General features: G+C 36.3%; 2 protein-coding genes across 5 annotated transcripts in view; one reads left to right on the top strand and one right to left on the bottom strand.

Annotated features, from left to right (window-relative positions):
• Positions 1–308: 308 nt before the first annotated feature.
• On the top strand, positions 309–2,095 carry mei-W68 (meiotic W68; the record flags this gene model as incomplete). Its single annotated transcript, XM_018458149.1, has 4 exons — positions 309–415; positions 565–1,055; positions 1,212–1,569; positions 1,795–2,095. Coding segments are annotated over 4 exons (1,257 nt in total), but the record flags the coding sequence as incomplete, so codon positions are not given.
• A 3,236-nt stretch (positions 2,096–5,331) lies between these two features.
• Positions 5,332–26,133, bottom strand: part of LOC108729183 (inactive dipeptidyl peptidase 10) — an 84,333-nt gene continuing 63,531 nt past the window's right edge. For 3 of the 4 annotated variants that reach the window (XM_018458164.1, XM_018458162.1, XM_018458163.1), the window contains exons 3-13: positions 17,367–17,473; positions 16,665–16,863; positions 12,939–13,013; positions 12,646–12,698; positions 11,132–11,680; positions 9,765–10,083; positions 9,258–9,436; positions 8,949–9,171; positions 8,422–8,866; positions 7,707–7,912; positions 5,332–7,628 (exon numbers count right to left, since the gene is read on the bottom strand). In XM_018458164.1, coding sequence (XP_018313666.1) covers positions 7,527–7,628; positions 7,707–7,912; positions 8,422–8,866; positions 8,949–9,171; positions 9,258–9,436; positions 9,765–10,083; positions 11,132–11,680; positions 12,646–12,698; positions 12,939–13,013; positions 16,665–16,863; positions 17,367–17,473 — 2,457 coding nt within the window. In that variant the 3' untranslated portion in view covers positions 5,332–7,526. Of the gene's footprint in view, positions 7,629–7,706; positions 7,913–8,421; positions 8,867–8,948; positions 9,172–9,257; positions 9,437–9,764; positions 10,084–11,131; positions 11,681–12,645; positions 12,699–12,938; positions 13,014–16,664; positions 16,864–17,366; positions 17,476–24,144; positions 24,355–26,133 lie in introns of those variants that run through there. The other variant, XM_018458165.1, reaches the window with a different exon arrangement.

A 26,133-nucleotide genomic window follows, 5' to 3' on the forward strand; every position in this document is an offset into this window, starting at 1 on the left:
AATTATAATTACGCTAATATAAATGATGGCGGTGAACGAAGATGGTGGTGAACGAACGAAGAATCACCACCATCATTTATATTAGCGTAATTATAATTTTAGAATTATGTGTAATAAGGGCTCATAGCCCTTATTATTAATTTATGTTTATTTATTATTATTGATCCATTATAATATTATTTCTCATATCCTTATTTTACTCATTTTTCTGTAGAAATAATCTCAATATATACTAATGTATCATGAAAAATATATAAAATTTAATTTAATTATTATTTATCTTTTTTATTTAGAATAAAATGCAAAAGGCAAATAAAAAATTTTGTGGGCAAACAATCGCGTCGGATGCTAATCAATATTTAGGCGTCCGTGAGAAATTTATCAAAATACCGATAGTCGACAATAGAGAGCCGAGGTACAATATTTATTAGCTGTGATTGTATATTTTTTATTATTTGAAAATGAGTAGTTGATTTTGAAATGTAAACTCACAATCTCTCTCGTTATAAATATTATATCGTTGATTGTATCGTAATTCACACTTTTTTCGGACATGATGTCTAGGAAGGATTTAATCGCACGTATCGAAGCTGTTACGCTGAAGATAATAGAACAGATATCAAGTGAACAGGCACCATGTATATCGTACTTTAGTGGTCCAAATGATATTTCGAAATCGAGTACACGTAAAGAAAATATTTATCCAGGATGCTCAGTCGATCCAGATTCACAAGTCCGAGAGAAAACGATGTTTTTCAATGATGCTTTAACTGACTTTGTCGAAGAGCAAGATACAAATAATAAAGATACTCAGAATTTAGAAAAGACAACCGTCGATTTCGCAGTGAAAAGCAGCAGAAATAAATTTGTTCTAATGATGGTGATAATGGCGGAAGTTCATCATTTGTTGCTAATGAACACCACCAAGACCCGACGAGCGTTTTATTATGATTTAAAGAAAGAGACAACCAATTATTTGGTATCTAATCAACGATATGTCGATCGTGCGTTGAATGACATCGCTAATTTGTTAGAATGCGCACCATGGGATTTGAGTGAGTTAGCCAAACACTATTTAATTATAGGAAGCCTAATATTATAAATATTATAATTAAAATTAAATATATACTCAAACTTTTAATTTGATTAATAATAAATATGAAGAAAATAAAGAATACGAAATAAAAATCAATAACTGGGAGTCTTTCTAGGACTACTGGCAACAGCTAAAGGATTGGTGGCAGGAAATATGACCATCACACTAGTCGATAATCAAGTTATTGATTGTACGATACCAGGCGGCGCGCAAATTCCGCAAATTATTTCAAACATAATTTCCATTCGTGTGAAAGCCGAGTTCGTCTTGGTCATTGAGAAGGACGCAGTCTTCCAAAAGTTGCTCGAGGAAAACTGTTCTCGCTCCCTAAAATGCATTCTAGTGACGGGAAAGGGTTATCCGGATGTAGCTACGAGGATGTTTGTCAAGATGTTATCCGGAAGGATGGAATTGCCGATTTATATAATTGTAGACGCGGATCCTTTCGGCATAGACATTATGTTAATTTATCGGTAATTTAAGGGAAATTGCTGTTATTTTTATTAGAATTTTTTTGTATCAAAATAAGAAAATATTAGTTTTCTATAACTTTAGCTCTTTATCATAATCCTTCTCGATATACAAAAGTTGAGTATATTATATAATTTAGATAATCTTTCAATATTACATGCTAGTTCAATTTTTATTCGAGAAATGTTCCGTTTCTATATACATTTCTATTACACTGGTTTTCGCAGCTTCGGTTCATCGACCCTTTGTAAAGAAAACGAGAGCTTGGCTTGTCCTAACGCACGTTGGCTCGGAATCCACCCCTCGGAATTGATTCCTATAGGAGCAAAAACAATCCCGCTCACTAAAGCCGATCTCATAAAGTTGAGATCCATCGAAGCCCGAAGTTACGTAAACGAAGCTATATCAAAGCAGCTGAACATATTACGGAAGGGCAAGGCTGAGATGGAGACAGTGTCCTCCTTTTCAAAAAACTTTTTTACCGAGACGTATTTATCTTATAAAATAGATGGTCAGGATTATATTTAAAGCGTAATCTATTCGATAAGACTTTCGAAAAATTTATGAAAATATTTAATTGGAATTAATTCTATAAAATTATTATTATGTTCTTTAATCAAAGGAGACACAGAAAAATTAGTTTATAATGAATAAAATATATGTGTTACTTTAAATGATTTCTCATTTTGGTATTGATCCATGTTTCGTTGAATAACTTTTTCGGGAAAACTGTCATTGCTATCCTCTAACGTTACAAGCTGCGGACTTTTATGAAACGAACCCAAATATATAACACTGCTGTCAGATGATCGTCTCGATGGGATAAGAGATTTGATCAAATCCGTCATTTCTATCTCACGAAGATTTCTTTTCGAACGAGTCTCGTACGGATGATCGTACAGTCTTGAATATAAAATTATAAGCATTAAATAAGATTTAAGTAACGTCCACTGTAGAGAAGATATTTCAATAAAATTATATTTACCGATTCTTCGAATAATTAATGGTTCCGTACGCGTTAATATTTTTTTGCTTGAAACTATTTGAGAAAATTGTGCCTTTCCTTTTTCTCCTTCGATGAGAAATCATAATTTCTCAAGCCTACTTCAACGTCTCGATGCCTTAATTATTGTGTGCCGTTAAAAGTCGTTCGTCAAAGATGCAACATTGAGGAAGAATTAAGAATACTTCAGATAATGTAACAGTTTATTGAAAACACTTTATCCACCCGGTGTCCGGGCCGAGCTTCGCTGATATTAAAAAACGCAGAATCTTAATAACATGATTATTTCGTGGATGTTACGTGGAAGGTAACTTGGATGACATCCGCGAAATCGGCGTTATGAACTCACGAACGAAGTTAACTACAATCGCTTTTGAAAATTCAATCGAATTGGATTGGATCTCGGTTTCTTTTGTCAATTCTTGTCAATTTGAAAAAGTCTTGAAACATTTTTTAATAAACTTTAATAAATTACGATAACCGAAATAAAATAAAGTCACTAATAGACTTTGTAAACATATTATAAATTTTGAAATAATTTTCTGATATTTATTAAATGTGCAAATTTTATTCACATTAGTAAGCTTCTTTAAAATAATATAAATTATTTTCTCTTTTGAGAGAGAGATACTGATAAAAGAGATACTAATAAAAGAGATTTTTAAAAAATCAAAAGTAAAATTTTTGAATTAATTGACTTGCATTACAGTTTCTGAAGATTTATCGCTTACTTTTTACTTATCACTCACTTGTTTCGCCGTTGGTACAAGCCATTGATTGGCCGATTTCGTGGATGTTTCCCGTGCAGGTCCGTGCGAATATCGCCAAAAATCGAGTAAAAATAACTTTCCATGCCCGTTCCACGATATTAATTGAAGGCGAGTATCGATCGAGTAGCTCGAACGACATCAGTGGCTCTCGTATGGAACGCGTATCAAGCATTTCGATGAAATGGATATAAAAAACAATCTTTCGAGACTGCCGGACACGCCTCCGAGCGGACACAGATACATTTGGAGCCACAAATCGTAAAAAAAAACGTCACTCGTCTTCAAGAAGTTAATGTGTTCTCTAATCGCGCTAATTGTCATTGATCGTCAAACGATTAAAGATTGAAATTATCTATTTTTCGACTTCAAATATGGAGAAAAAGAGACAAAAAGATTATAAATTATCTGAAATTTATATTTCACTTAATAATCATCACAAATTGTTATGGATAAAATATCGTATTTTCATTTTTTGAGAAATCAGAGTGAATACAATATATTTTTTAAATCTACACTGCCGGATTTAATTAACGCGTTCTGTTTGACGATCGTTCCGATCGGTCGATCGACCGATGCGACGAGTGTACTTAATCCGCATTAATTTATTCATGCGTTCGCACGGGCCTAATCCTTATATTGACTTCCGCGTGAGAAAGTTATCTGTTTCTTTTAATATATTGCGTGTATGTGTGTGTTGCGTGTTATGCCCATACGAGTGTATTTTTCATTGCCTTTTACGTTTTTTTTTCTTTTTAGCGGCGATAATACGTTACCAAAAGCTATAGATACCCTTATGCGTTGCTACCAAGGTTTCTTTGTTGCGATTAATTTCATAATTCGCATGCTTGTACATATTGCGTGCCTGTCTTCGTGATATTTTTCCGATGCCCTATGCTTACGTTTAACGATTTGCTTCACTTTCTGCCGTTATTATATTTAATAATTGATTGTGATTTACACACTCACACATTCTCTCGCTCTCATTCACTCTACCGTTATTATTCTTTCTCCCCCTCCCCATCTTTTTCTTTATGGCTCGTATTTCCGAATCTATTCGATCGATCGATCAATCACTCTTTCTCCCGCTTCTTGGGATCGAACAATTCGCGTTTCGATCGCTCGCGTTATATTTATTCGGGAACAAATGGAAGCGATATTGTTGACAACGAACATTTTGTTTCACTACAAACGACCATTCATTTATCGCGAAATGGAGGAGTCCGATTAAACTTAACGCTTGTTGCGCATTGTACATAATGTTGCACATTAATTTTATTGGAAGATTCATTACAGCCGTCTTATTTTCATTAGTTAACATCAAAAGATAGTGAAAAGAGAAACCCTCTCTAAGGATAAATCCATTTCAGCGGAGAATTTTTCGAAGCCTCCATTACGCGTTACAACTTTGTACTTTCTACAGTCGACAGCGGGCACATCATCTCGACCTAACGACCCTTCGCATCTATAACATTTTTATCCTCGCAAAAATCGCTTTCGTGAAGTCTTCTCGATCGCGATAGTTTGGCAATACTAGACTTCGTCGCGGTTTACAATATGCCCGAACCATAGCGATCATTCACGAGTATTCATTAAAATTATTATGTATTTTTCTCTTCTCTCCGTTTCTATTTATTATCGTTTGATTAGTTGCACTAGCCTTGATTGTCGGCATTTAAGGGCTGCTGGTACATGCAGCATACACATGGCGACGTGCGCCACTTCCTCGTCTGAGCGCGCTTTTTCTCTAATTAACATTCGGACTCGTAAACTATCCGTATTTTTGAACTAGAAATTATATTGACATATAGTCTCGAACATTATCTGCGATTAAAAATTTTTATAACGAAATCACTATACATTTTTTAGTTAGAAAGCGTATTCTACAATTAAGATAATCAAGGTATTTCGTCTTAATTTGTAGCAAAATTCTATATAAACACTAGATAAACCAGTAATAATAAAATTTATAAAAAAAAATTAAAAGACTTACTCTGTTGAAAGATATACATATGTATGTATAGAAAATTTCTAACTCTACAACTTTTTTACGCAAATGAATCGTGACGTTAAATCGTAAGGCAATAATTTCCGAAGTTTCATGCTTCGATTTTTTTAAATCTCATAGATTACTAAATCTATATAGAACGTATCGTAAAAACATCGACGTTGCCGCAGATATTTTCGAGACATTTACGAGCCCTTTTATTCTTCGACGACGTCGCGTTTATAAGGTTTCCGAGCGTTTGCTTTTACAATAGTGGAGCAGCGAAGTCAGTCATATGTGACAATAAGCGTACGATGTCTCGCCATATCTTGTCTTCCACTGTTCCACCTGAAAGTACGGCAAAAGCAAGCAAGTACTCGGGAGCCTCAACATCGTATGCCGATCGCGCCTGATCGATGATCGACAGCTAGTCCTGACGATTGTAAGTATATCGTCTGTTTCGTCGTTCATCCATTCGGGATCGATCGATGTATTTCGAAGAAATATACAATGAGTCTGATATCTGCACCTTCGACGAGATCCTAGTATCCTCACACGTATACTCCGACAAGCATATTTTCGTAAATCTTGTCGATCGAAAATCAGTTATTTAAAAACAAGTGATATCGCTCTTTTCTATCTATATGAATCATTTACGATTCCTGCAAGCATCTGCGCGGGACCTCGTCGAAGAAGCTTCACATTTCTTCTGGGTGTATATATATGTACAAATATTCAAAATTCAAACGGGTAGGGAGAAGGGGGGAGGGGCGGGTCGAGATGGGGATACTAAGGATCTGTGTGAAACAACTTTTTACGCGTATAACATTACGATACATAGAACTAGGCGCCAAGCTGTACAACACAAAACTCACAGTAACCGTCCGGATTCTATATAATGGTAAATATATGTATGTCGATGGCTGTGGACGAACGTCACCGCATAGGCGTAGATACTTTTTCTCCGTTTAAAATCGGGGAGGCACCAGTGACGTAGCTAGAAAAAAAGGAGACCGTGTAAGACGGAAGCTTGCAAACTCTTTCTTCCGAACATACGTTTAACTTGACTCGAGAGACCTTAGAGACCTCCTCTGGGATTCTCAATCCCGCCGTAAAAGCGTTGATTACGGTCCGCAGAGCCGGTTCCTCGTATCGAGATATATATTGGAGTTATTCGAGCGCTGTGATTCAATAAATTCCGTTTGAGAAGTGGGGCATAAAGAAAAGTGCAAGTTTGCAGACTCTCAATAAGCTCTGTACGTTGAAGTGTTATACAATCCAATATTAATTTCGCCTTTAGTTATTCGCTACGAAATCTCAGGCTTTTCCTATATGAGCGCCCTTTGGACTTGGAACACAGCAAGACGTTAATGACGAGCTCGCAAACATTCGGCACCGATTTCACAACATCGTTCCGATGACGCTACGCAAACGACGCGTATTTGCAAGCCGTCGATAAGCTCCGCACGTAGTATAATTCGGTCTGCGCTTTCGAACACCCGCCTCATTCTTTTTGTCCGCTTCTCGAAACTCGCCTGATTTCACGGCATGTACGCGCGTTTGACTCTTAAGTACTTTTGCGACGCGTGGCGTCGTCGTCGAACAAGCCGCTCGCGCTGTTTAATAAGAATTCCTACTGCCTAACAAACTATGAAACTATCATATTGAATTTGCGCGGGAAACGCGAGCGACGTCGTTCGTTAATGTACAAAAATTCCGTTAAGCAGACGACGATCTGTCGCTCTTCGTTCTTGTTAGATATCTTTCATGATTTCTGGATTTTTTCATAGTTTGACAATATAAATATCGCTAGATGCACATCCAGAAAGAAAAGTGAATGATTTTCCCGTAGTAAAGAGGAATCTTTAGGCAAATGATATACGTCGTAACGATATTGCTCATACAAATGCCATTTTACTTCCATTTTATAATTCTTTCTATCAGTCTCCATCTTGCCGCATAAACTTGTGCATACGCGCGTCAAACGGCGTTTCTTCTCTTTTCTTCGTTTATTCGGATAAACGATTGTTCTCGCTTTTCTCGCATTTCCAGCGGCCTGATTTATATCGCGATTCAGGCTCTAAACGAGATCATCCGGTTTACGAGTGTAATTGCCGTGACTTCGAGGACGAGTCTTCGTATTAACGTCCGTATTGGAAATAGACGCACTAGAGACAACAAAGGATTCTTCGGATTGAGGCACTAGGAGGCATCCAGGGCGAGGCACTCGGCGAGGAAGTCCTCCATGGAACGATAAGCGTGTTCGAGCACGCCTCTCAGGGCGTGATCTTCGTTCGCGTAACTCTGTTTCAAAAGAAGGAAGCGACAATTAGCTTGAGTACTCTTTGACGCACCTGCGTCGTTTGTTTTTCGTTCTCTTGCCTGATATCTAAAGATGACTCCCGCTTCGGACAAAGCCTTGGCGAAGGCAACGCCGTGCGTGTAAGGCGCTGTGAGGTCAGCTAGGCCATGAAGAAGATAAAGGCTATGACTGGGCACCAATCTCGCCCGTTGCGTGAGATCAGCCTCCACGTAGCCCTTAAAATTCTCAACTGGGGCACCGAGGACTCGTTCCGTAAACGCGGAATCTATAGTTGAAGAAAGCGATTATTAGTAATGTCAACGAGATATTTCGGAACTTTTCTCAGTACGCGTGCATCTCGTCTAATTTGTTCTTCTAGAAGAAATGAACAAATCAGAATTTTCTGGTTGAATCTATTAAATTCTAATTGAGATAACCAATATTTTGATATCAAAATTTTGGTTATCTCAATTGGAATTTAACAGGTTTACCCAGAAAATTTTGATTTGTCCATTTTCAATCGGAATTCCCAATTAATATAATCAGACTTTTTTCTAGTGCGGAAAGAGCGATTTTGCTGGAGTACCTAAAAATTTAGCTAGATATAAATCTGAAGATAATTTCGTTGGACCATGAAAATGTTGTAAAACATTTTGACATTCTAACAACCTTGCATAATTATTTTAATAGTCTAACAAAATTATTTTTAGATCTAGCTAAATTTTTAAATAAATACTTTAGCAAAATTGTTCTTTCCGTGCACTCCATACGCTTTTACGAAATTTATATGCTTACTATAATACATCCAATCGGCGATTGGATTAACCGCGACGCCGCACTTGAAGACATTCTCCTGACTACCGAGGACCATAGCGGTCACATATCCACCGTAACCCCATCCCCATACGCCGACCCTGGTGACGTCGAGATACTTGTGCGTCTTCAAAAGGTGTCTCAGCACAGTGAGTTGATCCTGTACCTCGACGCCGCCTATCCTTCTAAAAAGATCCTTCTTTCCCTGACCACGAGCACCGCGTACGTCCAGTCTCACATAGACTACGTCGTTATGACTCGACATATACGTTCCCCAGTCTATTCGGAACTTGTCTGTGACGGCCTCACTACCAGGACGGCCGTTCACCTCGACGAGTACGGGAAATGCCGCGTCCCTGAGCTCTTCCCGCCACGAAGGCGGCAACAGCAGCTGCACTTGAGCCCGCCAACCTTGAGGTAGCGGCACCTGCCAATCATTTCAAGTTGTATAATATCAATATAAAATTGATCAAGATTGAGGCAAAATCGCAGCAATATCAATTATCTACCTCAAAGTTTCGTCTGGTAGGCAGTGCCAGTTCTGACAATTTTTCCGCACGTTGGATCCTTGTGTCGTATAGCACGCGAATCATCTTATGCGACGACACCATGTGCACGCCGGCGAGGGGTAGGCCGGGACCCTCGCAGTATAGTACGTAATAACCCTGCGTGTTGTTGTTCACCGATGGACTGACCGAAGCACCAAAATGTGTACAATTTGTGTAATAAAACCTGCAGTGTCCAACAAATTCGCTTATTAATTTTATTTGACCGAAAAGCAATTACATCGATCTATTTTTTTTTTTTAATGGACTTGCCTACTACTCCAAAGAACATCTCCAAGGTCACACGTCACGCACAATGGCTCGAAGTGACGAGGATCGTCCGCGGCGGGGTCGCGTACTACATAGAGATGTCTTTGGCCAGGTTTTTTCTCTCTAGTGCCTAAATAGTATACGAGATGTGCCTTGGTGTCCCATGCTAAGATCTCGCTCACCTATTTTAGAAAGCACTTATAGTATTAAAATTTCTTTTCTCTTATTTTATTTTTTATATACTATATGTATTGTATTTTTAATCGTTATATTACATTATATGTTTGTTATTATATTTTTATGATTATTCCTGATAATAATTTATGATCCACTATTTATGATCTAATTGTAGAATAGAATTTACAATGCCTTGTATTTTAAACGTGTATATATTCTGATTCTTTAAACACTTTTTATATTGCATGGCACATAAAGTATTAAATAGAATTCTATTCTAAATTCTAATAGGAATTGTCTAAAGAGCTTTGTAACTCACGATAAGCCACTCACCTCGTAACGACCATGGGAGAGCACTGCTATTCTTTGTTGCGTGAGTGTGACATGTTTTATGTGCGTGAAGTGCTCCTTATCACCTTCTTGCACCGTGGCCAACAGCAGAAAGCTGTCGCCGTCTGGAGCGAAGAGAGGATGCGGTTGAGCATCCAGCCACAGTCCTTCGGGCGCCCGCTCCGTGTGGGTCATCTCGCATTCCCACGTGGGAGCACGGCAAGCCGACACTATAGATAGATTTTGCATCCTCGTCATCCAGACGACGGCGATCTGCGAAGTGTCCTCGCCGACCCAGCCGGCCGATATCAAATAGTAATCTCTGAAATATCCACGAATTTTATTAATAGAGGAGAAGTTGGTATTATGGCCAGTGTATATATTGTGGCCTCCCTTAATATCTCCGCTATTATATAGCGAATCTTAATGATTACTTATGGAATTATTAGTTCAGTAGCTCGCCGTTACACCATGATGCTAATATTACCAATACTCAATAACCAGCACTTATTATATCGCATTTTTACTTTCAAGTATTTCGAAACGTTTCTGAGGTACTTTAGCATTTAATTACACCTACTTCCCCTCATTTTTCTTAAACTTGAGCATATTATCACACGAATATATGTATTTTTGAGTGTGTTATTTGCTATTTAACATTTTATTTGACTATATATATTTTGAGTTATACAAATTTAAACAATACCATGGCATTTTGCTAATGTTCTATGGATATTAATTACTCACGACCTCTTTTTTGAGGTTTTCATATCAAAATAATTATTTGATAATTGATTGTAGCTCTACTGTTAATCTATAGTTTATATTACGTGTACTATTTTTAGTACTGAGATTTTTAGTACTGAGCAGCTTATATGCAAAAGTTATGTGAATGTATATACATTTATTTACATATACATTTTAAAATGTTTTTCTTTTTTGTTAATTTTATAATCAAATACTGTTTTCTAAACAAAACTAATATTTTAAGGCTATTTTCATGGAAGGCCATCTTACCGCCCATTTTTTTCTTAGAGTCATTATGCAATGTCGCCACATTTTTATTAATAGTATCCTAAGTAATAAATATTTTGTAACTTTGAGTTCAGAATCGATTCAATGTTTTAATTTAACATTTTAATGAATGTAATTGTCAAGTTTTAAACTTAAATATTGATTATTAACAAAGTTATTGTGTAAAATGTAACTGGAGTGCTATAATACCACCTTCTCCTCTACAGAATCATGAATGAGCGGAGCCGATGTTCTATATCATTGTTCAATCTTCCAATACTGAGTTTATATTTTCTATAAATTATCTCATGTATTTCGCAATTAAGGTAAAAGTAATTATTAATAAATTAACATACTGTTCATCCAAGAGCGCCGGTGGCCTCATCTTTATTTTCGTTGACCACGTGACGTTGCCGGTACCGTTGTAATTTGCCGAGCTCACGTTACTAAGATCTATGATCCACAAATCGACTTCCGGATTGGGGAAACCCGGTCTCGGGTATCTAACCGATCTGGAAGGTGGAAAGGATCTGGACACACTCAGGGGATTCGGTCCGGCTCCATCTTGGCCCGTCGTACCAAACCAAGGGAACTCAAGCGCGCTCACTCTGGTGTCGTTGAACGTGGCATAAAGGACATGCGTGCCGTCCAGACTGGGCCAAATCGCTTGCGGTCTCGGTAACACTTCCTCTTGATATAACCAGTCAGGCACGCCGTTGTAGATCACCCCAGGTATGCCCGTGTCGGTCAAACGGGTGTCCTCCGTCGAGGCGGGTCCCATTCTAAGAAAAATGTCGTTCTCGGAGATCATCAGGAGACTGGATGTGTTGCCCAACCAAGCGGCATATTGCAATCGCGTCTGATGCATGTGTCGCGACGCTTGTAGACGAATGGGTGTGTGATGGCTGGTAAATAAAAGATTACAAAAACTAATGTACAATACAAGTTAGTGATATTATTTGCATTTCAGTGCGTTCTTTTTATACAAGTATATTTTTAGAAACGCATTCAATGCGGAAAAATAATGATGAAAGGTTTCAAATAAATTAGACAAAAAAGTGAGAATGAAAATTCGTAAATTAATATTTTTGAAATCATAACTCATTGAGGAAAATGTCAATAAGAACCGACTGAATGTACGTATGTATATAAACTCATATTTTACATAAAATTTATTACATTTATTACATAACGTAAAAATAGTAGATGTTTCGCCCTTTAAAATTTAGACCCTTCTCAGAACGTAAATTGAATGTAATTAACAGTAATGCAAATAAACATATATTTACACCTTCATATTTAAACCTAATGTCGTAATAATTTGAAAATAAGGCGCATCGTCATGTAAAAAGTAGTTGGTTTAGAAGTAAAACGACTACTCTGTGTGTGTGTGTGTGTGTGTGTGTGTGTGTGTGTGTGTGTGGGTGTGGGTGTGGGTGTGGGTGTGGGTGTGGGTGTGTGTGTGTGTGTGTGTGTGTGTGGACTGAATCATTTATCTGGCCATGCACCTCACTTTCAAGTTATTATTACGACGGTCCTCGTTAGACTTAAATATGAATATGCATAATACATATGTTTATTTGCGTTACTCGTAATTATATTTAATTTATGTACTGAAGAGGATTCAACTAAAACTAGGATTAAAGCGTCTACTACTTTCACGTTATCTATGTAATAAATAAGTTTATATACATGTACATCCAGTCGGCTCTTATTGGTATTTTTTCCAAATTTATGATCTACTTCTACAGACTAAATCCACTTATATTACTTAATATTTTAATATTTTTATTATTTTTACATAATAAATTAATTTTTTATAATAATATTTTTTATAATAATATTATACTAATATATTTAATACACTTACTCGTTCGTGACATCGTAGATGGTGTAAAGAGCGGTGAAAGTGTTCCGGAAGACCTGAAAAATTGTCGACATCTGTACCATATGAAATATAAAAGGATCGGGAAAAAAGAGAGAATCTGTAGTGCAGGGGTGAATGTGTTTTCGATAGCGATAATCGACAGCTAACTGCAAGTAAATTGCTGCGCGTCGTATTACACGTCCGAGCGTTATCGATAAGCGACGGATCAGAAAGTTAGGATGCAGCTGCTGTGCAAAAAACTTTTCTCGAGAGACTTCCACGTTTAAGTTACTTACCGGTTTGACATTGTGCCTGAACAATACATAACGTAGATCAGAGCTGCATTCGTAGCCCTGAACGTTCAGTTGTCTCTGGAAACAACGTTTAATAAAGATTACATTCTGTGGAATATTGAGCAAAATCCGATCTTAACATTACAATTTAATTCAAGAGTCGGTTATATTGCTGATAAAAGCGAAAGCTTTTATCGTAAACGAAATACTTTTATCTTATAAAAAAATATCTTTTCCGATTTTTTAATTACTTTTATCAAATCAGTTTTAATTCTGGCGTAATATTTCAATTTTATTCAATTCTTATTCTGGCGTTATTATTATTATTATTATATTAATAATTTTTATGCGTGCAGGCACAGTAATTTATATTTTATATATTTTTTTAAGTAGGTATTATTTTAAAATCCAGTGAGAATGATTTCCTTGAAGTTAATTTTTAATGTTTGATATCTATATTTTTGTAAAACTTATTCCATTTGTGATTTAAATGTTGAAAATGAATGGACCCAAATTAAAAGATAAAATGTTCTCATATGTACATAAAAGAGAAGTTATTTTATTATTAACATCGCGCCTGAACACCTGCGTTCTGATTCCAGTCTGTCCGCCTCCGCTTGATTTTTTTCCTTTTTAATCCGCGAGGTAATTTTATCTCATTTCTAAAGTTTAATAAATTTGCAATTATCGTTTGCAGTTATAATTGGCTTTATTAAGATTGGTAGCGGGTTCATCGGTTTACCTCCGTATAGTATAGCGTTGTGCATAGACGAATATCTGGTAGTCGATACTCGTATCCGAAAGAGTGGCGAGACGAGCCGGACGCGGCGTGTCCTGGTGGACGCCAGATCGGATCAATGTGCCGCATACACTTGTCTATACCTCGCCTCTCGGTTCAAGAGAGAAAAAGGACGCGAATTTGGAACCTGTCCAGACTAAGTGGATCGGCTCTCTTGCGCACGCATACTTATTGCTAGCGCTACCTAAATCGATCATTCTATTTCATTATAAACCGTTTCACTCCTCGTTTCTTTTTTTTCTCTCATTGTTCATATTAGAGCTCACCGTGGAGACGCCATGTACATTTCATTTCGTGATTCTCCCACATTTCTGTAGTTGTTTTCATACTCTCTAAATTCTATAGAGTGGAATCTTACTCTAAAGAGTGAAAATTGAGCTAATCTTGAAAAGGAGACGTTCAATTTTCAATCTTTAAGAGTGAGATTTCACTTTTCAGAGTGACAATTCACTCTAAGTTTTAAAAAACAGCATCGTTTGTATTTTATTTCTCATAGAACGTGGCGTATTAAAATTCTCGAAATAATATGACTAAGCAAGACCTTTTAATCGTTTTTTCCCGCTTCGAGCCTACTGTAATCGAAATACCTCGAGATGGTATCATTGAACCTCAAACGCAATATTGCAGTATCTAGAATTCCTTATATTTATCCTACGCGTGCCTGCAGCCCTGGGTAAACCGTGGGATGCCCCGGATTCCATTTTATGTGCGGTCCAGTCTTTGTTTCGCAATGCGCCGCAAGGCACACTCGGCTGGTTTGCCGATCGGTAGAACAAAACTGACTTTCAATAAAGGGTTCAGCTTATATTCTCTATCCTATATAAAAATTTTCACCATATAGAAACGCTCGGAAATGTTGTTTGACTGTTTGTCACAATTAGAAATCTACCGGGAATTCGAAAGAGAAAGCTAGTGAGAGAAAGCAAACTGAAAACGCAGTATTTTGCATGAGAATATAGATATGTCTTCTTCTATCCTCGATCGAACTTATCTTTCGTAGAAAACTTAAACTATTGCACAGGACAAATTATCCGCTTCAGCCTAGTGGTACATATTTATTCTTGTTTGTGTGTTGCATTTTCTCTGTTCACGCAATAATTAAGAAGCTAAATCCTATAAATGGCCGATAATTAGAAACTATTTTCCAGCTGAGAGCTTTTGAATCCTACAAGTTAGATGTTTATTAATTCATAAGTCTACCTCGCTATTTTCCCTGTTCACGCAACAATTAAGAGGCTAAATCAAAAATAGCAAGTAAAGAACGGAAAAAGCTCGCATATTTATTTATTTATTTCTTCTGTGATTTATTCCTTTTCCTTCCTCTTCGCATTTGCACGTTCTACAGAAATATATCTGCACGTAGGCAGTTGGCGCGTAATTATCTGGCGAGTGCGAGGGTCATGTCTCCAATTAATCCTGGATGAACGCGACAATAGCTCGGTATCGGCGGATTAGATACCAAGGGAGCTAAGATACCTCGGTGCATCACTAATGCGGATATTCCTGCCGTGGTTGGTGATTTAGGGCTCCGCCGAAATCTGATGGAAATAACGTTTCTCTTGGTCGAGTGGCTCGGATCCGGTAAGGATTATTATCGGGTCATGAATGAATTTGCCGTTGCTGAAAATTTGACAACTTGTTCGCTCCAGTATTTCCGCTTGCAATGTTTGCCAATCGATTTTATTTGGCATCATGTTCCAAACAAAATTTATTTAATGTGAAGCGAACTAATTAACCTATATAAATGGAATTAGTTCTTTAAATAAATGTATTTACTTTAGACAGTGTATGTTGATAATTTCTTCGAATAATATTGAATATTTGATTTCGTGAATGATAAAATAATCGGTAATAATTATGCACGAGATGATATATATATCTAAAAGTCTAAATTAATATAATATAAATTTTTAATTTGTATAACTGATCAAAAGCACATGCGCAATCTTATCTTTTATGTTTTACGAAGTTTCATACATCCGTTTGTTACATAATTTAAAATCATTAGTTTCAGCATAATTAAATGCGGAACGATTCTGCGATCGTAAAAACTTTATCGCTAATTATTTCGCTAGTTAATTAAATAATGCATTAGAATTATACTTTAAACGCTCTTTGAATTCTAAAATTTATACATTTAAATATTTTAAATCATGTTTATTTGTCATTTGTAATTATTTAGATATTCAATGACGAATTTAAATTTGATATTGAATATTTTACATTCAAATCGTCCGTTTTATCAAAATTGTATGTTTATAAAACATCGAAACGTAGAGTAACCAAAGTTAAGTACTAATTTTTTAAAAAGTTTATTAATAAATAACAATTCTTGAGTTTTTTTTCTCGAGAAAGAAGATTTCAAGTTTCTTGTATCTCGCCTTTTAGATTCCCATTCTTAAAATCACTTTAATCTCTTAATTCTTTTCCGTCACATTAGAGAGCACAATACTTTCTTTCTTTATAAACGGTTCTTCTGATCACTCAATCCATAAAACTCCCTTTTTCTTAGATAACTCCAATTATTTTTTTCTTTCTAAGAATTCGTACTCTATCTAGTTTGTTATTATAGGAATTTAAAAGAAAAAAAATTCGTAATTGCAATAGAAATTTATCTTAAATCGCATTGCGAATTTGTTCTTAGAATATTCAATTTACGAAAACTAGGTTACAATTTTATTGTTAAATGGGGTTCAGATATGTATATATTATATTCGTATATATAACAGATAATTATTTAATAAATGTACGTAGTTATTTTGTAATTCCATAGGACAAATTTACGATTGAAAATTTATCATCTTACTCAATAATCATTGTGCTTGTATAAAATTTGGGCACTTGTATGGTATCATCCATATAATACTATCGGTGAAGTTTATGTAACAAAGTACAAAGAACGCAGTGATAAGCACTGTATGTATACGTACAAGTGTATGATTAGAGACTAAAAGGGACACGACGTTGTTGCGGGTGTCTAGAAGGGTGAGAGAACCATCGTCGGCCTGGTAGACGAACTTTTCGTGGGTTATCCAAGTCGGTGGTAACCTGTGCGGTGTCAGGTCATCACGAAGGCACTCGTCTAACGTAAGACGCCTGCCACTCCAATACAGGAGCTCGTCAACGTACCTGTAAACAAATCAAAGGAAAAGCAAATTTAGAATGCAGTACACAAGCTTTTTCAAGCATTCGTAATAAACGAATTGAAGCTATTGTATTTTGCTCAAGTGTGTATCTCTTTTACTTTTAGCCTAGGCAGAAGTTTTGCCTTAGCTAAAAGAGATACATACTGAAAAAATATACTAAATTTTAATAAGTATTTGTTTGAATAGCACTAACTAAATATTTACTAAATGTAAACATATTTATTTGATACAAGAGCCATTAATTTGATTTAAGTGTATACATTTTTATTAAGTAAATATTTATTTAACTGTAAGTTTAATTAGTACTAATATTTATTAAAATGTTGTAAATTTTTTTCAGTGTACGTTAATATTTTATATTATCTGTGAAAAAAAGTTCAATTGTCTTTCTTTCTGGTATAAATTTGATGGAATTGTAAGGATTAGATTACTAAAAGTTAAAATAAGGGAAAAAACACACAAAGACAGTAAGTAATGTGAACTCACCCGAGGAGATAAATTGCTGTGACAATGCCAGCGATAACGAAACCGATGACTAGTAGTGAGAAAATTATACTCCGCCAATTGTGGCCGCCGTCCGCGTACGTTAAATCCTGTGGAAGAAGACAATCTCTTACGTAATTATCGGTCGATTTGCGAGATCGATCAGCAAGCTATAGTGCATAAGCGGATTGGTACAAGAGAGCATGCAGATCTCGAATCTTGAATATAGAAAGATTGAGAGGATAATTAGGTAAATTTAATAATAATGAGAAATTGAGAGAGAGAGAGAGAGAGAGAGATATTAACATCACTTCAAAAATTTTGCATCTAGACACAATAAGAACAATAAGAATTTTATTGGACCGTACATGTGAAAATACAACCAGTGATTCTATGAATGATATAAAATACAACATGTGAAAATAAAAGGCCATAATGGTCGAAGCTTGATCTTTAATGCTTAAATAATTCGATATGAATATTGTGTAAATATTTGTATCTAGACATCTAGAGTATCTACACATCTAGAGCACTTTCACTGTGTATATCATGGAGTCACAAATATAACGGATATATATACATAAAAAATATTACAGGTACATATGGATGTATCACAATATACATCATATATCATCATACATGTATATATCATCATAAGTGTCTTAAAAATATATTGTAGAAATAAATTACATATACAGGGTGTTTAAAAATCTCTGGGACAAACTCTCTTTAGGAAACTATAGATCTCAACAAAAGAAAGAGCTTTTATGTGAATTTAGGAACTTATATGTCCTTCGATGCATTTTTAAGAAGCTATGCGTCCTCGTTCGAATTATGAAAAATGCAATCGATCGCGCGTGACATCTGACAATAGTCTATGTTTTTGTTTTCTTTGTTGTCTTGTTACAAAAACAAAATCAAAGGACGTGAACTTATACGCGAGCGGAGTAGCTGCTTAAAAATGTGTTGAAGAGCACAGATTTCTTAACAAAAGTTGATTCTTTTGTTGAGATCCATTCCCTGAAGTTTGTCCCTGTAATACTCTGTATATACATGTACATATATACATATATGTGTGTATGTATTATGTGTACAAAGAATAAATTATCATTATTCTGTATGTTTTTACATTTCGGAATGAAATCATATGTGACTTTAATATATTAAGAAAAAAACCCGTTGTCACATATTCTCGCGGAATTTTAATTTCATTTTATTCATTTATTAAAATGACACAATTTCGTCACTTTCGGGATATAAAATTTAAAAAAAGAAATAACAGTAAATTAATTTACGTAAATATTATGTTCTTTTATCAAAATGAAGATACTTTTATTATTAAAATAAATTGAATTTGATGTACAATAGCTTATTTATATCGAAATTAATTTCAAATGAGCAAGAAATGGAATATCCGGCGTGCATTTATTTTATAATAAATTAAATATTTTGTGGCGACGACATTTCTGTCGCGCGTGATATTCGGCTCTCGACATTCGTTTTTCGCGACAGCTTGCTGTTGCATATAAACAAGGTCATTGTTTGGTCATTCGCATATTGTCGCATTGTCCTTCAGAATGCGCGATCATTTCCTTATTACAATTAGCAATTATCAAGCGATTAATTATCTTTCGTAATTAACAATTTGTAATTGTATCGAGGTGACGGCTATTTATCGAAATAGGTATTTCGCGTGAATTATTCGTTTGAAGTAGGGGAATCGAAGCGATCGAGGATGGAAATTATAAATTATTGTTTTGATTGCGATATTTACAGGCAAACAATTATTTAACGACACTATCATTTATATCTCATTACGTTTTGAATTTTTCATTCATCTAAATATAATTTAGCCGTTGTTTTCAATTGGAAAGTACGAAATAATATACGAGCTGCTATATCGTATTACTCAACTGAAAGTCGAGAAAGCCAAGGTATTTTGGGATAATGCACCGAAAAAGAGAGAAAAATAAAATAATTTCTCGAGATTGCTGGCGTAAACCCGCATATAGATAGCTCTTTTCCAATATAATTTCTTTTGAGAAAATTATTTGTTCAATCAGACTTCCTTTACTGCTAAATTCGTTCGATCTTATCGGATTCTAAAATTCGCAATAATGCTTCTAGGCGAATTTTTCTTTATAAGAAAATCGTGATACATGTTATTTCCTCTATAATGAGAATATGTGCGACGTTCTGTCGCGAGCTGTTGGGTCCTTTCCAATTGTTTAACACATTTTAACACTAACATGACACGGGAATGCACAAAATGTAGCATTGTACGACAATTGAAATAGAATATGTAAATTATGTATATATATATATATATATATAGTTCTGGATATAGTTAGATTAAAAAAAGCAAAAATGCTGGTCATCCAATATCCTCCAACCTCATTTATAGTTACCGCAATTAGTAACATATATACGGAGAGAATTTTTTCTTATAATTTATTCTGAAAATATGACAGTCGTGAAACAACATTGTATTTCGAAGAATTTTAATGTAAATCTTTCTCATTCATTAATAAAACTGCAATAAAGTATAAAATAAGTTTGATCAATTTTACTGAAGTGCATGATAAAATCCTTTAAAATATTGTATTGTACCACAACTACCATATTTTCAGGATAAATTATAAAAGGAAATTCCCTTCGTGCATATATATATATATAGTTGTCTCTAGAAAACACAACTTACATAGCTGACTAGTAACCCTCGAGTTGAATACGGATATGTAATGCTGGATCAACGATTAGGCAATTGAAACATAACTTGTGTCGCCATGTGCATAAAAGTGTCTAGTGATTTTACAATTGATGAAAAGCATCCATTATTTCTTTCGCACAACCCATCGTTAATCAGTTAAAGAATTAACGCGCCCATTGTTCATCCAGCTGAGATGTTCTTTGCGAAAATATTATGTTGTCCATTTGTTAGAACGGATTTTATTCTCGTGGATCGTAAAAACGTTTTTGGGGTCGCGATGTTCGATCGGGCTGCCGTCAAGAATATCGCGGTTTTCGGTCGCTTTCGCATAGAATACGTCACCGGCTGTGTTATGCATATTGCATGCGGGTTATGTCCGGCGTCTGTATAGTCGTCCTCCTGACCACCGACACCGTACCGGATAACACGTGCAGGTCATGTAATACAGATGAGTCGCACCGGATTTCGCACAAGGCGACAGCTATGTGTGGATCGTTATGTACCTGTTAGAACAGCCTCGCACGTGTTTCTGCACGCGAATTTGCTCTCACTTTAGGTAACCGCGAGAGAAGTGATTTATCTTCAATGCATTCGGTGATCAGTTAAATGTTGTCTCTGAAGAGGAACGAGAAGAGATTCATCGACAAACACGTGATTCAACCGAATAATTAAATTACATGTCGAAGTAGCTTTCCTAATCGATTCTTGCTGTAAACAATCATCACTTAATTTAAAAAAATTGGTATATCCATGCATCGTGTGATATATTTTTCCTTTTCAGTTGTATTTACGTTTGTAAAATTTATGATGCAGTGAGACAGTTACAGTTGCGACACAAATGTCATAACTGCATCTTATTGCTCGCAATAACCGATAGCTTCGCGTTTGGAAAATAAACGTAGCGTCTCTCTTTCTCTCTCTTTTTCTCACTTGATTGCGCGCCATTAACGATAGAAGGAATTCCAGTCTGGAATATAGTTTAAAACGATTATCCCCTCGAAATAATCTTCATTTTATCTCGGATATCTCCGATAATGATGTTGCTCTGAACTAGACAAACGATCGACCGCCGCGCCGATTGGCCAACGTTATGCCGCGCGGTAATCGCTTTTGGATGACTCGACCTGTTTATCCAGATAAATAATCGCTGATGTCTCGTTCGAACGATTCGCCATTTCCTTTCCCGACACCCGACTCACTTCTTCCTTCTCTCCTGCCGATCGATTTGCTACCGCTTTGAATTCAAAACGCATCGCGTCGCGTGCACGTGTGCGGCACGAGATATATAGAGTGACCATAAATTCGCCCTGCGAAACGCGACAGCATCGGACTTCGCGAGCTGATATCTACATTGCGAAGTGTTGCACGATGCAGACATTATTTCGTGAAGATTCACGCTGCTTTATACGGTAATAACGCGAATTGTAGAGATAGAACATTCAATTTTTATCACCGGTGCGTTTCATACTTCATCTACTATTCCGCGGTGCGAAATCAGAACACTATAAATTCCTCGCTGTACTTATAAATGTATTAACATTTTTTTAAATTTTGTATGTGGTAAAAATATGCAATATATTTACTACATGCAAAATTATTGCGTGCTCGCGTGTAGTATAATAATTGTGTTGCAAGCGCAAGAGAAGGTTGAGATAGTTTTTGACGATATTGGTCCAGTATACTGGTTTCTGATTTCTTTTTTATTTTCTCGCTGAACATTTGCTTGGTCATCTTTATCCTCTTTCGTTTATGAAAAAAGTTTATGGGAAACGATTTCTACGTCGAATTAAATAATATACGATCGCGTATAATATAATGAATATTTATTGACTTTGTTTATTTATTCTTCTCTCAGTTGATAATATTTGATAGAGATTGAAAAATTTTGCGATAAAAAAATTATAATTAAAATGAGATATATCAAAATTTTTTGTAAATGTTTGCAGAGCAGATATTAAGATTTAATAAAGAAAAGATTTTTATATCAGTCAAATTTCGTTCGATATATCAAAATTTAACAGTCTTTATCTTTCTCTTTATCTTTCACATTTATCTTTTTTTTTTTTAATTTAATATATTAATTTTATATGGACGTAGTTAAAGAAAATTAATCTTTTTCAATGTGAATGTTTAATTAAAAGATAAAAGATCTGTTTGCTGCGGACAGTCGGCATCGTTTATGTCAGGCGTTACTGTACGGAAAAGTAGAAAACAGTCCAGGCGTGATGTGATATCACCGCTTTTAAATATTCTACCATTCTATCGCGTAAATACGCGCCTTTACGTGACTCTTGTATAATGCTAGGACTAAAGATGTATATTTGAATAAGATCTTTGTTGTGTCAATTAAGTTACGACAGAGAAAAGCTTTCAGTTATATACTGAAGGAACTTTCAATATTTTCTCCAACTTTTTTAACGTTTATTTTTTCCGTTTTAATCGCTCATGTCCGTTTCATAGAGCCAGCTGGCAAGTGGCCAAACATTACAAGATAGTCGGTTCATTAAAATTTTTTGTAAAAGTTATCTGAACGAATATCTATCTTCACGTATATCACTCTCGTAAAAAATAGTTTTCTGTAAAAGCATCAAATGAATTAAATTTTATCGGAATGTTAGAAAAATATAAAACCGCTTGTTAAAAATAATAATACAACATTATACGCGCTATAATGTTGATTGATTCGTACTTCATCATTGCTGCGATGAGTTCGTCCAACAAGTATTCGAGATAGTTTGTCAGACGAAATATGTCTGTGCTTATGCACATTGAACGAGCCGCGAATACAATAGAGATTAATTCAAAGGAAATATCGTGATCGCACGGTAATCCAACATGACGGTTTTCAGGTATTCCACCATGGCGTGTAGTAAACTGCAATGACATGATAGATAAGTTCCTCATACATATACGGATACATCGATACATTGCATTCATTGCTGCAAATGTTTGCTGTCATGATGCATACGCTCAGTTTATTTTTGTCAGTTTACGAAACACGAAGAACTGACAAGAATACAAAGTTTACTCGTTTCTATTAAATTTTAACGATAGAGTTTTCATCGCAATGTTCTCTCTTGAAGCTCCGTAAAACAGAATATAGAGACATATAAAAATATATTTGTAAAAATATCTACAAAGAATATAAAAATATATAAAAGAATTAATGGTAAATAAGTTAAACACGATGTATCAATGTATTGCTTTTTTTTCCTGGCAATAGGTTTCCAATGGCAGTGAAATTTATCGCCAATGATAAAATAGTTGCAAGTTTCTTCCAATATTTGCTACGCGGTATCCCTATAATGAATTGCGTCGTACTAACAATAAGGCGTTTCTGAAAATTTAATATGCCATGGTGCGGTTTTCTCGTTTCGAATTCGCTGCTTTGTCATGAGATAACTAAGTACATAGTCATGGAACGCGATCGTTATTACTGTTACAGCTTCAATAATGCTACACGATACCATCGTCGACTACCATTTCGCGATTCGCGTTTCCAATCCGTACATACACCGTTGTGCAATTTCATGTAAAATAGCACTACATCGAACGAACCTACGTTGATTCACGATTGAGAGAATTCGTCGTGTTACCATGAGGACGTTGTTAATAATCAATAAACTAATGCAGAATTTGATCGTTGGAAATCTCACGGCAGCCAATTGGTGCGTAACAATGCAATTGTTACAGACCGCGATCGTAGAAGCGAGAAAATTAGGCCACGGCACATCGTGAGAATCCGAGTCACCTGTCGGCGCCAGATCCCACAGTCACTTTTACACAGCAAAAGTGCTCCATGTTTACGCGCGTTTAAATCTAACTGTTCTAACGGAAGTTATTTGCGACGTTATAGTCAGAACGTCTGTCTTTTAAATCTGAGACTATCGGAGACTATCTGAGACTATCGTTTTATCTCCGTAAAACGATTGCTTTACGGAGATCCGTTCAGATTACGACACGGCTGTGACAAGCGCAGTCATAACGTTCAAATAAACTGCTCGTCGAATCGTCCTCTAGATCGTCAATGACAATTAGAATTGTAAAAGTGATAATGCTGTGATTGCTTATCTTCCGAGAGACTGGCGGAAGTCATGGCTGCTGCTTCTTCTGTCGTTCGTAAAGACAAAAATCCGTTTATTTCGTCACGAACAATTGTCGGCACTGCGCACCATCGTCGTGTATTTTGAGCTCAATGGTGTGGCACAAGTCACCGTTTCACCCGACACCAATAATTAATTCATCCGTTCAAGAGGCACAGATGCGCTAGCCTGACTGCCGAGCGCGTTTCAGCCAAGTATTTCAGCCTATCCACCGCCCACCTTTCGACTCTCCCTCTCTGTGTTCTTCCTCTATGTTTGCGTCTACACGTACATCCGTATACATTTAAAATGGTAAACACGCGCGCATATGCACATACGTCATTACGCCACGTGTCAAAATATCGCTCAGTCGATCGTCGACGACTAGAGTTACTCACGATCGATACGCGCCCCGCGAAAACGATCGAACGATAACGTGCGGACGATACCGATCACAACGTCCCCATGAACATAATTCCGTAAATCGATCTCTGGTTTATGCGCTCTTCACCGTCGATAGTTAGTCCGTTCTCCAGAACTGTCGGCGTCCAACTAACCACGCCACGCTATGTGGACGTGATTTTCTTGAGGGCGAAGGAACGCCTCTATCTCTCCCGGCGTTCCGCTCTTTTTGCCGTACTCGGACAGGAAGTTCAAAGGGGTGACACACGTGCATGACACACGTACGCGAGGCCGCTTCACGTACGATCCTCTCGGGGTCACGGGATCAGTCGTGCAAAAGGGCCGATAATCGAGCGTAAGCAAGCCGCGCCGATAACGCCGACTGCTTTTATTAACACGGCAAAATTTTTCCTGCCGGCAGAGCTCTTTTTACTGCGCGATTTCGTGCACGAAACGAGACGGGAGGATCCGAAAATCGTCGAAAATTGTCAGACAATGAGCATTAATTCCTAAGCGTGTGTAAATCCTGGTTGGAAATAATTCCGCGAGAGTTTCGACGTGATGACAAATGAGGACGAAGCGGTTTTAGGATGCAGCCGCGCTCCGAGAAACGGGGACCGCAACGTCGGAAGTCAAACGCAAACCTGAGGATTTCTACGTGATAGTTGCGATGCAACAACAAGTCTGGGAAATGGCGTGTGTTGAACTTACGAAACTGTAGTTTCAACGCAGTGGTTCCTCCTTAGGAGCTGTAATGATTTTCCACACCGTGCGTCCATTCAAATTAAAGGGTACTCGCCAAGCGTACGCCGGCTGTTAAGTAATTATTTTCTCGTTTTCGTTCCACCAGAGAATTTATCACTGTTTTTTCGAAAAGAATACGTTGATGGAGATTTACGTAACACGAAACGTTACGTTAAGGTAGATCCAAGATCAGGTTAGCAAGGATGAACGATCACGAACAAACGTTTATGCATGGACGGACGTAGCAAGCGCTCTTTCCTTTGAAAAAAGAAACGTCAATTTAAAAGATCTTGCACTAATTGTATATGGAAAATTAGGTCCCGTGAAATAAGTTAGATTTCACATGAAGAGCAGACTTTCAAAATATGTTTTTTTTTCCAAAATTTCATTTTTTTATTTAGAGATGACGTAGTATTCAGTATTGAAAGATTCATATTATAAGGCATTATGAGCTACTCTGGGATGTTTTTTTCATCATCAATTTATATGTTGAAGAAACCTAGACATTCGAAGTGCATTATATCCTTTAACCTCTATACCGCCGGTATGACGTCATATGACGTCATGCGATGACTCATATACATCGAACAATGTATAGTAGACATATATATGGATTATTATAGGGCTTTACGTGGGAACTATCTATAATTTTGGCGGTCTAAAAGTTAACTAGAGACCTTCTAATTGTTTTCTGTAAAGCGCGTAATTTTCTTGTGGCTTTCTTTCTCGTTTTCTAAAAATTATAAATTTTGGACGAAACACATTGTGAAAGATTGCTCCTCACATATAATGTCAGGGAATGGAAAGTTACTTTTTAAAAGTAATAAGTTAC

Source organism: Mycetomoellerius zeteki, unplaced genomic scaffold (genome assembly GCF_001594055.1).
Source record: "Mycetomoellerius zeteki isolate Tzet28-1 unplaced genomic scaffold, Tzet1.0 scaffold706, whole genome shotgun sequence".
In the NCBI taxonomy this organism is placed as follows: domain Eukaryota; kingdom Metazoa; phylum Arthropoda; class Insecta; order Hymenoptera; family Formicidae; genus Mycetomoellerius; species Mycetomoellerius zeteki.